This window comes from Bubalus bubalis, chromosome 19 (assembly GCF_019923935.1).
Source record: "Bubalus bubalis isolate 160015118507 breed Murrah chromosome 19, NDDB_SH_1, whole genome shotgun sequence".
Taxonomy (NCBI): Eukaryota; Metazoa; Chordata; class Mammalia; order Artiodactyla; family Bovidae; genus Bubalus; species Bubalus bubalis.
The window spans coordinates 22,108,728-22,121,520 of NC_059175.1; the positions used below are offsets into that span (position 1 = coordinate 22,108,728).

General features: G+C 37.7%; 1 protein-coding gene across 1 annotated transcript in view; it reads left to right on the forward strand.

Moving 5' to 3' along the window:
• Positions 1–7,366, forward strand: part of MIER3 (MIER family member 3) — a 28,897-nt gene extending 21,531 nt beyond the window's left edge. The window contains exons 10-13 of the mRNA XM_025270512.3: positions 895–989; positions 2,913–3,040; positions 3,124–3,266; positions 3,379–7,366. Of these exons, the coding sequence (XP_025126297.1) occupies positions 895–989; positions 2,913–3,040; positions 3,124–3,266; positions 3,379–3,836 (824 nt within the window). The 3' untranslated portion in view covers positions 3,837–7,366. The remainder of the gene's footprint in view (positions 1–894; positions 990–2,912; positions 3,041–3,123; positions 3,267–3,378) is intronic.
• Positions 7,367–12,793: the final 5,427 nt, after the last annotated feature.

Below are 12,793 nucleotides of genomic sequence, written 5' to 3' on the forward strand. Positions count from 1 at the left end.
TTGTCATATAAATGGATTGCATGCACCACAGCTTTCATTAAGTATGTAGAGTGAAATAATGCTTAATAATATAATATAAATAAACTTGGAAGAATATAAAAGCTGAAAACAATGCATCGAAACTTGTGGATGAAATAGTCTATTGAAAGGTTTCCGTAGCTGCTTTTCTGAAAAAATTATTTTAAGCTCTCAAAACTCTGAAATGCTAATAAGTGCATTTAATTTTTCTTTAGTTCAAGGTTTCTCAGATTTTCTTTTTCAGTCAAACTGTTTTTCACCTTTGTGGTGGACTACTGTGAATGGCTTTGGGGACCAGGCCTCCATTGTGAGTGGGGCACTTCAGGTCTCCTCTGCTTCAAGTAGATTTAATTCGTCAGTATTAATATCTGCTGGGAAGTTGAATGGGACTTAGTCTTTTGAGAGCATAAGCTGTTTTTTATTCCTTTTATATTTCTGCAGTATAGCACTCTGCAAATTGACTTTAAATAAATATGTGTTGATTATTTATGGTCTGTAATTAAAAGAGACCATAAATGATTTTGATGTAAGACCGAAGTAAGGCTTTTCTTTCCATAGAGGAGATAACATTTTATTTTTTTCTAATTAAAAATGCTCATTGTTTAAAAAAAAAAAATCAAAAAAACAATGAACATAAATTGTAGGGAAAAAAATAAATTCTTGTCTCATTATACAGAGAAAAAAACCCAATGTTTATATTTTGGTAGTCTAAATTTTTTTAGTTAGGATTACTAAAAGCATACTTTTAGTAAGGACTTGTATGTGTGTGTGTGTAGAAGTTTATAGTTTTTTATTAGGAAACCATACTGTAAGTAAATCAGTAATTTGTATATATGAGTTTTGAGGCCAATTTATTTTGTTTTAAAATTTCTTTAGAAGGAATGACTGCATGGACAGAAGAAGAATGCCGGAGCTTTGAACATGCACTCATGCTTTTTGGAAAAGATTTTCATCTTATACAGAAGAATAAGGTAAGTTAGGCAAATTAGACATAAACAAACAGAAAAATTGCTTAGTGATTACAATGAATATAAGCAACTAATTTATAAGTCCACTTGGGTGGGGGGGAAAAGCTATAACTTGTTAATGCTCCCATGCTATTAACATATTGGTTACTTTCTGATCAGTCTTTCTGTAAATTCAATGTCATGTCATCTAGTCGCTCAGTTGTGTCCGACTCTTTGTGACCCCATGGTCTGCCAGGCTCCTCTGTCTATGGGATTCTCCAGGCAAGAATACTGGAGTGGGTTGCCAGTTCCCTCTCCAGGCACAGGAATTGAACCCATGTCTCCTACATTGCAGGCAGATTCTTTACCATCTGAGCCACAAACCCAATACTGCTCTGAAATATAAAATCTACTTTAAAAAACAGTAGGCCTAGAATATTGAATAGCAATAGGCATTGAATATCCAGTTAAATATTTCAGAATTCTGGTTTCCTTAGGACAAAAAGAAAGTATAAACAAATCATATTTTAATGAGAGATAATTATCTCAAGCTTTTTAGAATATATACACACTTTTAAAAAAATTGACTTTATTTTTTAGAGCAGTTTTAAGTTCATAGCCAAATTGAGAAAGTAGAAGTCCCATGTATTTCCTGCTCCTGCACATACATGGTTTCTTCCTCCATCAGCATCCCACACCAGAGTGGTATATTTGTTACAGCTGATAAATCTACATTGCCATATTTTTATCCCCCAAAGTTTATAGTTTACATTGGGATTCACTCTTTGTGTTACATATTCTATGGATTTTGAAAAATATGTGACGATACCTATCCACCACTGTAGTATCCTACAGAATAGTTTCAGACCTAAAAATTGTGTCATATACTTGGAATCATACAGTATGTAGCCTTTGCAGATTGGCTTCTTGACTTAAGTAATATGCATTTAAAGTTCCTCCATGTTTTTTTGTGGCTCATTTCTTTTTATCACTGAATAATATCCCATTGTATGGATGTACCAGTTTGTTTATCCATTTACCATTTGAAGGACATCTTGATTGCTTTCAAGTTTTGGAGACTTAAGGTTAATGTGTTTATTGAAAGGTATACTTTATTTCTTGGTTTAGAATGCTTGTTCCTATATTATGATCTTATACCAAAGCCACTAATCACAATAGAGGTTCTAAAACTTCCTTATTGGGTAATTAAGCAGAGGAGAAAGTGTTTATTGGGTAAAGATATGGAATTTTTTTCTGTACGTCTGAATTCATACCTTTAGCTGTATATAGTTAGAGAAACCCTAGTCTGGATATGGAGCCAAGTTGAATGAGGCTCAAATTTTATTATCATTTTTTATTTTCTACCAGACTTTGTTGCAGCTAAGAGCCAAATGCATGATAGAGGAAAAATCTTGCCTTTAGCTGGCAATCATCTTAAATTCCAGATGCGGTTGAGTACTGATCCCTTTACAAACGGAGTCTCTTTTGGGTCATGGAGCCCTTTGATAATCTGATGAAGCTGCACCCTTCTCCCCAGAAAAGTGTACTTGAATGACATTTTGGGAATTACTATATCCCATTGAGGCTCATTCATGGATCACTCAGGGTTAACAAGTACCCTTGGTACAGTCAGAATCATGGTGAAAGTTCAGTGAAGAAAAGTTAAGTATGTCAGTGTTTTAAGATTTTCAGTAAAGGTGTAAGATAATTTCTGGATGCACATTTATTATTATTATTACATTCTGATTTAAATAAAAGGCCTTGTGCTTTGGAAGGTAGCCTCATTATTAAATAGTGTGAAAATAAAAACAGTTTACTAGTAACATATTCAGAATTTCATAATTAGGAAGATAGAAAATGAGACCCATGGGTGTTAAAAAAAAAAAAGTTACTAAAAATATGTAAAATTTTTAGGTTTTTAAAAAAAATTCAACTTTTTTTTATTAGGTGAGAACTAGAACAGTTGCTGAATGTGTAGCATTCTACTATATGTGGAAGAAATCTGAGCGTTATGATTACTTTGCTCAACAGACAAAATTTGGAAAGAAACGATATAACCATCACCCTGGAGTTACGTAAGTACCGTGGGCTTGACTTCAGGGATTTTTGTTTTTAACTGTGATAAGCAGTCACAACGTTATTTGGGTGTGTTTTTTAGGGACTATATGGATCGTTTGGTGGATGAAACAGAAGCTCTGGGTGGGACAGTAAATTCTTCAGCCTTAACTTCTAACCGACCTGAGCCTGTACCTGATCAACAGCTAAACATTCTCAACTCTTTCACTGCCAGTGATTTGACAGGTAAGAACATGAGCATCTTTTTGCATTTTTTAGTGTAACGTGGGATGGAATGATATCCTCTTTGCACATAATGCAGGACCACTTACTGAAACCATCTCTCATTTCTTCTTAGCTTTGACCACCAGCGTAGCGACTGCCTGCAACCCAGCGGATGTGAGTTGTTTGGGTGATGGCTTTCCTCCACTGGGCAGCACGCCCCGTGGACAAGTCAGTCATGTGCCTGTTGTGACGGAGGAGTTACTCACCCTGCCCAGCAATGGGGAAAGTGATTGTTTTAATTTATTTGAGACTGGATTTTATCACTCAGAGCTGAACCCCATGAACATGTGCAGTGAAGAGTCAGAAAGACCAGCAAAGAGATTGAAAATGGGCATTGCTGTTCCTGAATCCTTTATGAATGAGGTTTCTGTAAATAATTTGGGTGTAGACTTTGAAAATCACACACATCATATCACCAGTGCCAAAATGGCTGTGTCTGTGGCTGACTTTGGCAGTCTGTCTGCCAACGAGACCAATGGTTTCATCAGTGCCCACGCTCTGCATCAGCATGCCGCCCTGCATTCTGAATGAAGCGAGTGAGGGGCCCAGAAACAGTGGGTGTGCAGTACCAGTACCAGGAAAGTATCAGGTTTGCTTAGTCTTTCACTGGAAGTTTGAACTTTTTTCACTATGACATCAGTGATGTCAGTATGTATAGAACTATATCTTGATTTATCAAGAGTATTTTCATTTTCAATCCATAAATGTGGAAATGAACTATGATCAGCAGAGTTGGGAACTAAGATTGAACTCTGTGGTGCAGCTTTAAGCTCTGCTTATCTCTTCCTCATCCCCAATACCTCTTCCCCACTCCCTTCTTTTTCTATTTTTTTCTGTTCCCCACTGCCCTCACTCCCATTTTTAAAACCTGTAGACAGAGGCCACCAGCTCAAAACCAGCACAGATGTTCTGAACTGAATGGAGTGGCTTCTATTTGTGTAAATTCCTTTTGCCGTAATGGATGCAGTGGAATAACAATGTTTACAGGTACCGATCCTGATCCCTGCTCAATGTAGCATTTTTTGGTTTTATTTTCTTAATTAAATAAAAGCAGGGGTAGGTTTCTTTAAACTGCACAAACATGCAAGGATTTTTTTAAAAATGGAAACTTCTCTCATGTTATTCAACTAGAGCACTTCAGTTTACAAAACAGCAAGTCCATCTTTATAGAAGCCAGCACGAGGAACTGCGTGCAAATTATGAAGACGCTTGCTTGGATCCTGTTTCAAAATTCTAGACCAGGGCTACCTTACACAGAATTGGTCATTTTACTGCCGGAAGACTTCTGTGTAACTTCATTTATTGGCTAAAAAATTGGCATTTGAAAATATGGTATTTAGATGGGGTTTTGTCCACCATTATCAAGATTGTAATCATAAAAATCATACCGGTCGTTGATAACTTAGTTTTTCCTGAGGCAGTTGACTTGCAGGGCACAGTCTACAAAGCCAAGGACGTTGCCACTTAGACTGGTTTACATTTTGGGACACTTTTTCAGTTGTTTTGTAGTGCTGCAGTTCAAATGTTAATATTTAGGTGGGATTTCTAGATCCTACACATAATGCAGTAGAACCTTGAAGTATATTTAAACTTTTCTGTTTAGCTTGGACCAGTTGGGAAGAAAAAATGTGAGTTTCTATCTGAAATACAATGGTACGTTACCACTTTTAAGTTCTAAAAAGTGATTGACGTTCAGATGCGTCTCAAAACTCACTTTTATTTTTATTCTAAACATTGTGAATGAGAAACCATTGTCATAAACTCTGGCCATTTTTGCTCTGTAGACATGCATCTTTAAGTTATAAGGTGAATTCATGCAATATGTAATGCAGTGTTAGGATGTGATAAGCTTTGCTTTTATAGTTCAGTTAAAACACAGAATTTTCCTTTTTTTTTGCACCGTCTTAATTAAAATTTTCAATTTCTACTAGTTGTCTTGCTTTGCCAAAACTTAAATATTTGGCTACATTGCTGATATTTTTAAGTATAAATCGCTTCAAGGTTGTGCTGATGAATAGATAGAATGTAGTGACCTTAGTGATGGAAAGGGAGGGTATTTATTATACAAACTGTGAACTGCAATGACATCCTTTGTTTTGGATGATTTGTATTCTTGTTTTTCTTTGCAGCATTTTAATGAAGATTGCTTTGAAGTGTTTACGCATTAGCACATTTACTTAAAAAGTTTAGCACAGTGGACGAAAGTAGTTAAATTAATAACTTAAAGTCAGTCTCTAATTTATACATCTAAAGTCAGCATTCCTGTATGCACACAGTAAATAATGGGTAGCCTGGGCTTTTTGTTGCTTTCAGATATTTTTATCCAAGTTGTCAGCTTCATATTGCTGTGGTGTTGTGCTAAACTTTGAACCTAATTTCTTTTGTTAAAAATGAATACATCTATAATTTAGTAAGATACTGGCCATAATCTTCCATTGTTATAACTTTAATTCTTACTCTGGGTTTACAGTGGCTGGTCTGTATAAAATCATTTACACAAAGATGACTGAATGCTCATACCAGTTGCACTTACATGAACATGCCCATTCTCAGCAGCTGACGCGGTGATATACTCAGTTTATCTATGCATTGCTGGGGTCTTGATATAAGATGGAAACAGTGTTTCTTATCTGAAGTTTTGATTATCAGCAAGTTGAATGGACACTTTAGTTATTTAAATAAAGATTTTTGACCAAAATCCAGAAATGATATGAGAGAAAAATAAATTCCAGCTAGTTTAATAGATTTTTAAACACCAATCTGATTTTAGCCTCTTAGAGAGTGCTAACTAGCTGGTAACGTTTACTTTTAATTCCTTGTTAAAATGAGGCAATAATTTGCAAGATTTTTGTATATATATGTAAATTCTTCATATCTTTTTAGATCTAATTCAATATTTTCTGACTGCTTCCTCCATGTATAATACCATTTTTGTGCATGCTTGATGTGACATTCATAAATTGTACCACTATGACTTTATTCATGTAAAATAACTATTTATTGAATTTCCTTTTAAATCTGGATTTACTGGGGTTTTTTTCCTCTCCGTTTAAGCATCTTAACAGAGAATTTGTTACTGTTTCTTAGAAGAATTGCGTTTGAGAGCGTGAAAATAACTGATTTGCAGTCTTATGAAGAAACAATAATGCCTTTATTATTAAGTGTTAAGCACAATTCTTATAACAAACTGTGATAAATTCTTTTTTTTTCTTTGCCATATTCTTTTCATATGAACAAACCAAAAATCCACGGTGAGCAGTTGCAGTGTTGGCTGATGTGTCTTTTTATGTACAGGGGGTTTGAAGAGGACAGCGGATTCATTTAGAAGTGAAACTGGTGCTGTGATTATAGCAATACTTTACTTTTGTTAGTTGTACTCCACTTTTTCATGCTAGCTTTTTCAGTGTTTAGTTTTCCTCTTGTTATGGTCAACTGCTGAATTTACTTGAAGGATGTAGAATACTGTTTAAACAATACTAAAGTCTGTACAATTAGGTCAAAGAACTGTGCAATTGTTTCCTTTTTAATTTTTACAATTGAGGGTCATAATATTTGAGAACATCAAATCTAATAGAGCATAGTGAAACTATTTAATTCAACCAAAGTCTCTAGTAAATATTTCAACTTTGAATGTAAACTAATGAATAAACCTGACCACCAACGAGATTGTTTGCCCAGAGTTTCAAAGCACATTGTCTACAAATGGAAATTGAAATAATTTATAAAAATATTGACAGTACTATGTTTTTTAAAAAGTTCTTAATTTTTTCACTGAAAGGAGGAAACTGTTAGTTTTATTGTTAAATATGGTAGATATTAAAACTCCTCTTAGATGACCAATGATTCCAGTTGTCCCGGTTTGAAATAAGTACGCCGTGAGTATGAGATTGATTAGTGACAATCAGAACAAGTTTTAGTATCAGATGTTCAAGAGGAAGTTGCTATTGTTGCATTGATTTTAATATTTGTACATAAACACTGATTTTTTTGAGCATTATTTTGTATTTGTTGTACTTTAATACCTGGTGTACAGTTCCAGAAATAAAAATCTGGAAATCTTTTTTTTTTCTTGGTTCGTGTGAGTATTTGCCACAAATAGATTTTTATCTAATGGCTCTTAAGCTATAACACATGGACAGATATTTAACACTGTTAAGTAGGTTTTAGATGTAGTAAATAAGATATTTGATGGGTAAATACAATTGATAGGTGAAATAGTTTTCTTTAAATCCTCTAAAATAAATGTCCACCTATCAATACAATAAAATTCTAGCTATCCCAAAGTGAGGATTATATGTACTTTTAGTTTCATTCAGGAAATACTTACTGAATGTCTGTTATGTTTCAAACACTGTTCTCAGTAACTGTTGTCATTTAAGGGAGACCTGAAATCTGAAATTTGATTACATGTTATTATTTCATAGTATATTTATAGTAAACTAGTCTTCCTTATAATGTTCATAGTTTGGTTCAGTTCAGTTCAGTCACTCAGTCGTGTCTGACTCTTTGCGACCCCATGGACTGCAGCACGCCAGGCCTCCCTGTCCATCACCAACTCCCAGAGTCCACTCAAACTCGTGTCCCTTGAGTCGGTGACGCCATCCAATCATCTCATCCTCTGTCATCCCCTTCTCCTCCCTGTCTTTAATCTTTCCCAGCATCAGGGTCTTTTCAAATGAGTCAGCTCTTCACATCAGGTGGCCAAAGTATTGGAGTTTCTGCTTCAAAATCAGTCCTTCCAATGAATATTCAGGACTGATTTCCTTTAGGATGGACTGGTTGGATCTCCTTGCAGTCCAAGGGACTCTCAAGAGTCTTCTCCAACACCACAGTTCAAAAGCATCAATTCTGCACTCAGCTTTCTTGATAGTCCAACTCGCACATCCATACATGACTACTGGAAAAACCATAGCCTTGACTAGACGGACCTTTGTTGGCAAAGTAATGACTCTGCTTTTAAATATGCTGTCTGGGTTGGTCATAACTTTTCTTCCAAGGAGCAAGCATCTTTTAATTTCATGGCTGCAGTCACCATCTGCAGTGATTTTGGAGCCCAGAAAAATAAAGTCTGTGACTGTTTGCATTGTTTCCCCATCTATTTGCCATGAAGTGATGGGGCCAGATGCCATGATCTTAGTTTTCTGAACGTTGAGCTTTAAGCCAACTTTTTCACTCCTCCTCTTTCACTTTCATCAAGAGGCTTTTTAGTTCCTCTTCACTTTCTGCCATAAGGGTGATGTCATCTGCATATCTCAGGTTATTGGTATTTTTCCCGGCAATCTTGATTACAGCTTGTGCTTCATCCAGTCCAGTATTTCTCATCATGTACTCTGCATATAAGTTAAATAAGCAGGGTGACAATATACAGCCTTGACGTACTCCTTTCCCGATTTGGAACCAGTCTGTTGTTCCATGTCCAGTTCTAACTGTTGCTTCCTGACCTGCATGTAGGTTTCTCAAGAGGCAGGTCAGGTGGTCTGGTATTCCCATCTTTTTCAGAATTTTCCACAGTTTATTGTGACCACACAGTCAAAGGCTTTGGCATAGTCAATAAAGCAGAAATAGATGTTTTTCTGGAACTCTCTTGCTTTTTCAGTGATCCAGTGGATGTTGGCAATTTGGTCTCTGGTTCCTCTGCCTTTTCTAAAACCAGCTTGAACATCTGGAAGTTCACGGTTCACGTATTGCTGAAGCCTGGCTTGGAGAATTTTGAGCATTACTTAACTAGCATGTGAGATGAGTGCAATTATGCGGCAGTTTGAGCATTCTTTGGGACTGGAATGAAAACTGACCTTTTCCACTGGAATTCCATCACCTCCACTAGCTTTGTTCGTAGTGATGCTTTCTAAGGCCGACTCGACTTCACATTTCAGGATGTCTGGCTCTAAGTGAGGGATCACACCATCATGATTATCTGGGTTGTGAAGATCTTTTTTGTACAATTCTTCTGTGTATTCTTGCCACCTCTTCTTAGTATCTCCTGCTTCTATTAGGTCCATACCATTTCTGTCCTTTATTGAACCCATCTTTGCATGAAATGTTCCCTTGGTATCTCTAATTTTCTTGAAGAGAACTCCAGTCCTTCCCATTCTATTGTTTTCCTCTGTTTCTTTGCATTGATCACTGAGGAAGGCTTTCTTATCTCTCCTTGCTATCTGGAACTCTGCATTCAAATGGATATATCTTTCCTTTTCTCCTTTGCGTTTTGCTTTTCTTCTTTTCACAGTTATTTGTAAGGCCTCAGCCAGCCATTTTGCTTTTTTGCATTTTTTTTTCTTGGGGATGGTCTTGATCCCTGTCTCCTGTTTGGTAGACTCCAGAAATAACTTTCCCAAGTCTTCATCTTCCCAAGCTAAATATCTCACTTTGGCCTAATTTCACAAGTTTGGTCCCCGTATTTCACTTGATCTGACCAGAGCTTTTTCTGTCTAGTTCCTTTCTTAATATGCAGTGATCAGATGGCACGTAATGTCGGTTTTGTACAAGGACAAGAGGACATCTTTGCTTCAGTTGCTCATCAAAAATCACATTTCTTCATTCACAGATACCAAAGAGCCTTGATGAGCAGGCCTCCCTGGTGTACACATACACAGAAGTGCCTTCAAAGTGGGGAGAAACACCAGTGTTTCTTGGCTGAATACAATGAAGTGTGCAGCCGAGTACCATATGTGAGCACAGCCCTTTAGGCTTTTAGGGGAGGGAGGAGAGCCTAGTGAGAGCAGAGTAATCTAGACACTTGTAGACCTTAACCCATTCCATCCATCCATGGTTTGCTTTTCCAGCATGCTGCTTCTCTTCCTTTTTCAAAGGTTGCATGGTATCTGTAAATTGGGTAGTTCGTTATACGCACTTCCATTTTTAATTTAAAATAGTCTTGGGGTATAGCACTGTTTAGGATTTCCCACCCAGGTAAGTGATCTCTATTCCGTATTCTCTTTTCTGTGGCTGGCTGGGTTCTCTGAACAAAACTGCACAGGGTCACTGAAGTCCTAGTCCTAGATCAGAAATACTCAGGTTTTTCAAGGCTTAATATACTATAGCTGGCATTCACTTCAGTGAGAGACAAGCTTCATAGTATACCTAGATTTTGATGAGATTGTTTTTACACAAGTAAAGCTAACACTGCCATGAAGTTGTTTCCAGGTGTAGAAATAATAAAAGCATTTCATAAACATGTCAGAAATGAAATAAGTCATTTATAAATCTTGAAAAGTTATTCCAGTAAGGAAAAAATGATTTTTTTTTTTTTTAAATAGCAGTGTTTTCTTTTTAAAAAATAACTTCATCCCTCTAGTCCAGACCAAGTCATCATACTGGGCAAGCTTTATTCACCCATTGTGAGCATTTTATCAGCAGGAACTGTTTGAATCTTCCAGGACCCTTCACATAGTAGGCATTCAGTGAATGTTTGATGAATTTGATGTTTGTTTCACTATATTACACTTAAGCTGATGGTAACTTCCCCCCAACTTAAGATAGAAAAACTTTTAAGACAAAAGTTAAAATAAGAGTATAAAGAACAATCCTGATCGAACAATTAATGTTGTACCATATTTGTACTCTATGTTATACGCATTTTTTAATGAATTATTTTTAAAAAGTCTGACACTTCACTCCTAGATACCTAACACTACCGCAGGAGTTACATTTCTGTATTTAACATAAAGTTCTGGATAATAGGATCTTCTTGATCAACTAGCTTAGCTTATATATATATAGAATGTATAATTTTATTTTTGGCTGTACTGGGTCTTTGTTGCTGCACGAGGGCTTTTCTCTAGTTGCAGCAGATGGGGACTACTCTCTGGTTGCTGTTCTTGGGCTTTTCATTGCGGTGGCTTCTTGTGTGGAGCACAGGCTCTAGGGTGCTCAGGCTTCAGTAGTTGAGGCTCCTGGGCTCTGGAGCATGGGTCCAATAGCCTGTGTGTTGCACAGGCTTAGCTGCTCCGAGGCACGTGGGATCCTCCTGGACCAGGGATTGAACCCGTGTCTGTTGCACTGGCAGGTGGATTCTTTACCGAGTCACCAGGGAAGCCCTTGGCTTTTTAACAAAGTGAGTTCCCCTTGTGGCACAAATAAAAGACAAATGAGGCTGAGAAAAAGATGCTCCCATGGACTTAGGTGCATAGACATCATAAACGCTACATAAATGAATGGGGAGCATTAGGGGTTGGCGGTTGAGGATTGTAAATATCAGTAGCTTAGTTAGGCAAGGTGACGGAAAGAGCTATATGGCTATTGCGGGGGAGGTTTTTGGAGGCAGAACTAGTACAAAAACCCTGAGGTGGGAATGTACCCCGCGGTCTCAGGAGTGGCAAGGAGACAGCTGAGGCTGTGTGGAGAGAGCAGGATGTGAGATCAGAGGTAGTGAAGGACTTGGCATATATTCTAAAGTAGGAGTAATCAGAGTTCTGAGCAGATGCCAGCAGGATCTGATTTGTGCTTAAAAGAAATCACTCTTGGCTGTCTATTCTGAAAAGGGGGCAGGAATGGAAACATGGAAAGCAATCAGGAGGCTACTGAAATTACAATAAACTTAAGTGAGAAAAGCTGTTGGTGTAGCAGTAAAGAGGGTCAGAATCTGGTTGTACAGGTGCCATAGAGAGGCCCATAAATAACACCCTCCCTATCCAAGTATGGAGCTGAGGGTTGGATGCAGGAGTCAGGTCGATGGAGATCAAAGTAACTCCTACTAATAGAACTGGAGAATGTGGCTTCAGAGCTGATGCCAGGCCAGCTCATTTGATACTCCACCTCTGAACTAGACTCACTCCTTTCCTGGCTGGGCTGACTACAGGCTACTCGCCACCCAGGGCTGAGAACCACCCAGAGCAGACTACTGGGAGAGTCCACAGAGAAGGAACTAGTGGGGTTGGGGCCATGGTGTCTAGTTCTTCTCTAAAAATAATCTCAGAGAATCATTCTTCCTCCAAAAGGTGGAGAGAGAGGCAGAATTACTAATGGAAGCCCACTAAACATGAGAAATGGGGAATAGGTGTTCCTCCCACCACCATCTTTTAACTATATTTCCATGCCAAAACAATCTCTCTCACAGTCTCTTGAGCTTTGTAGGTGTGCATGTGTGTGTAAATGTTCAAATAGAGAAAATAATATAATGACTCCCCATTGCCCCCTTAACCAGCTAAAACAATCTTGAAATTACACATAAACCCCAATTAACTCATGCTGCTGCTGCTGCTGCTAAGTCACTTCAGTCGTGTCCAGCTCTGTGCGACCCCATAGATGGCAACCCACCAGGCTCCCCCCGTCCCTGGGATTCTCCAGGCAAGAACACGAGTGGGTTGCCATTTCCTTCTCCAATGCATGAAAGTGAAAAGTGAAAGTGAAGTTGCTCAGTCGTGTCCGACTCTTAGCGACCCCATGGACTGCAGCTTACCAGGCTCCTCCATCCATGGGATTTTCCAGGCAAGAGTACTGGAGTGGAGTGCCATTGCCTTCTCCAAATTAACTCATGACAACACAACAAA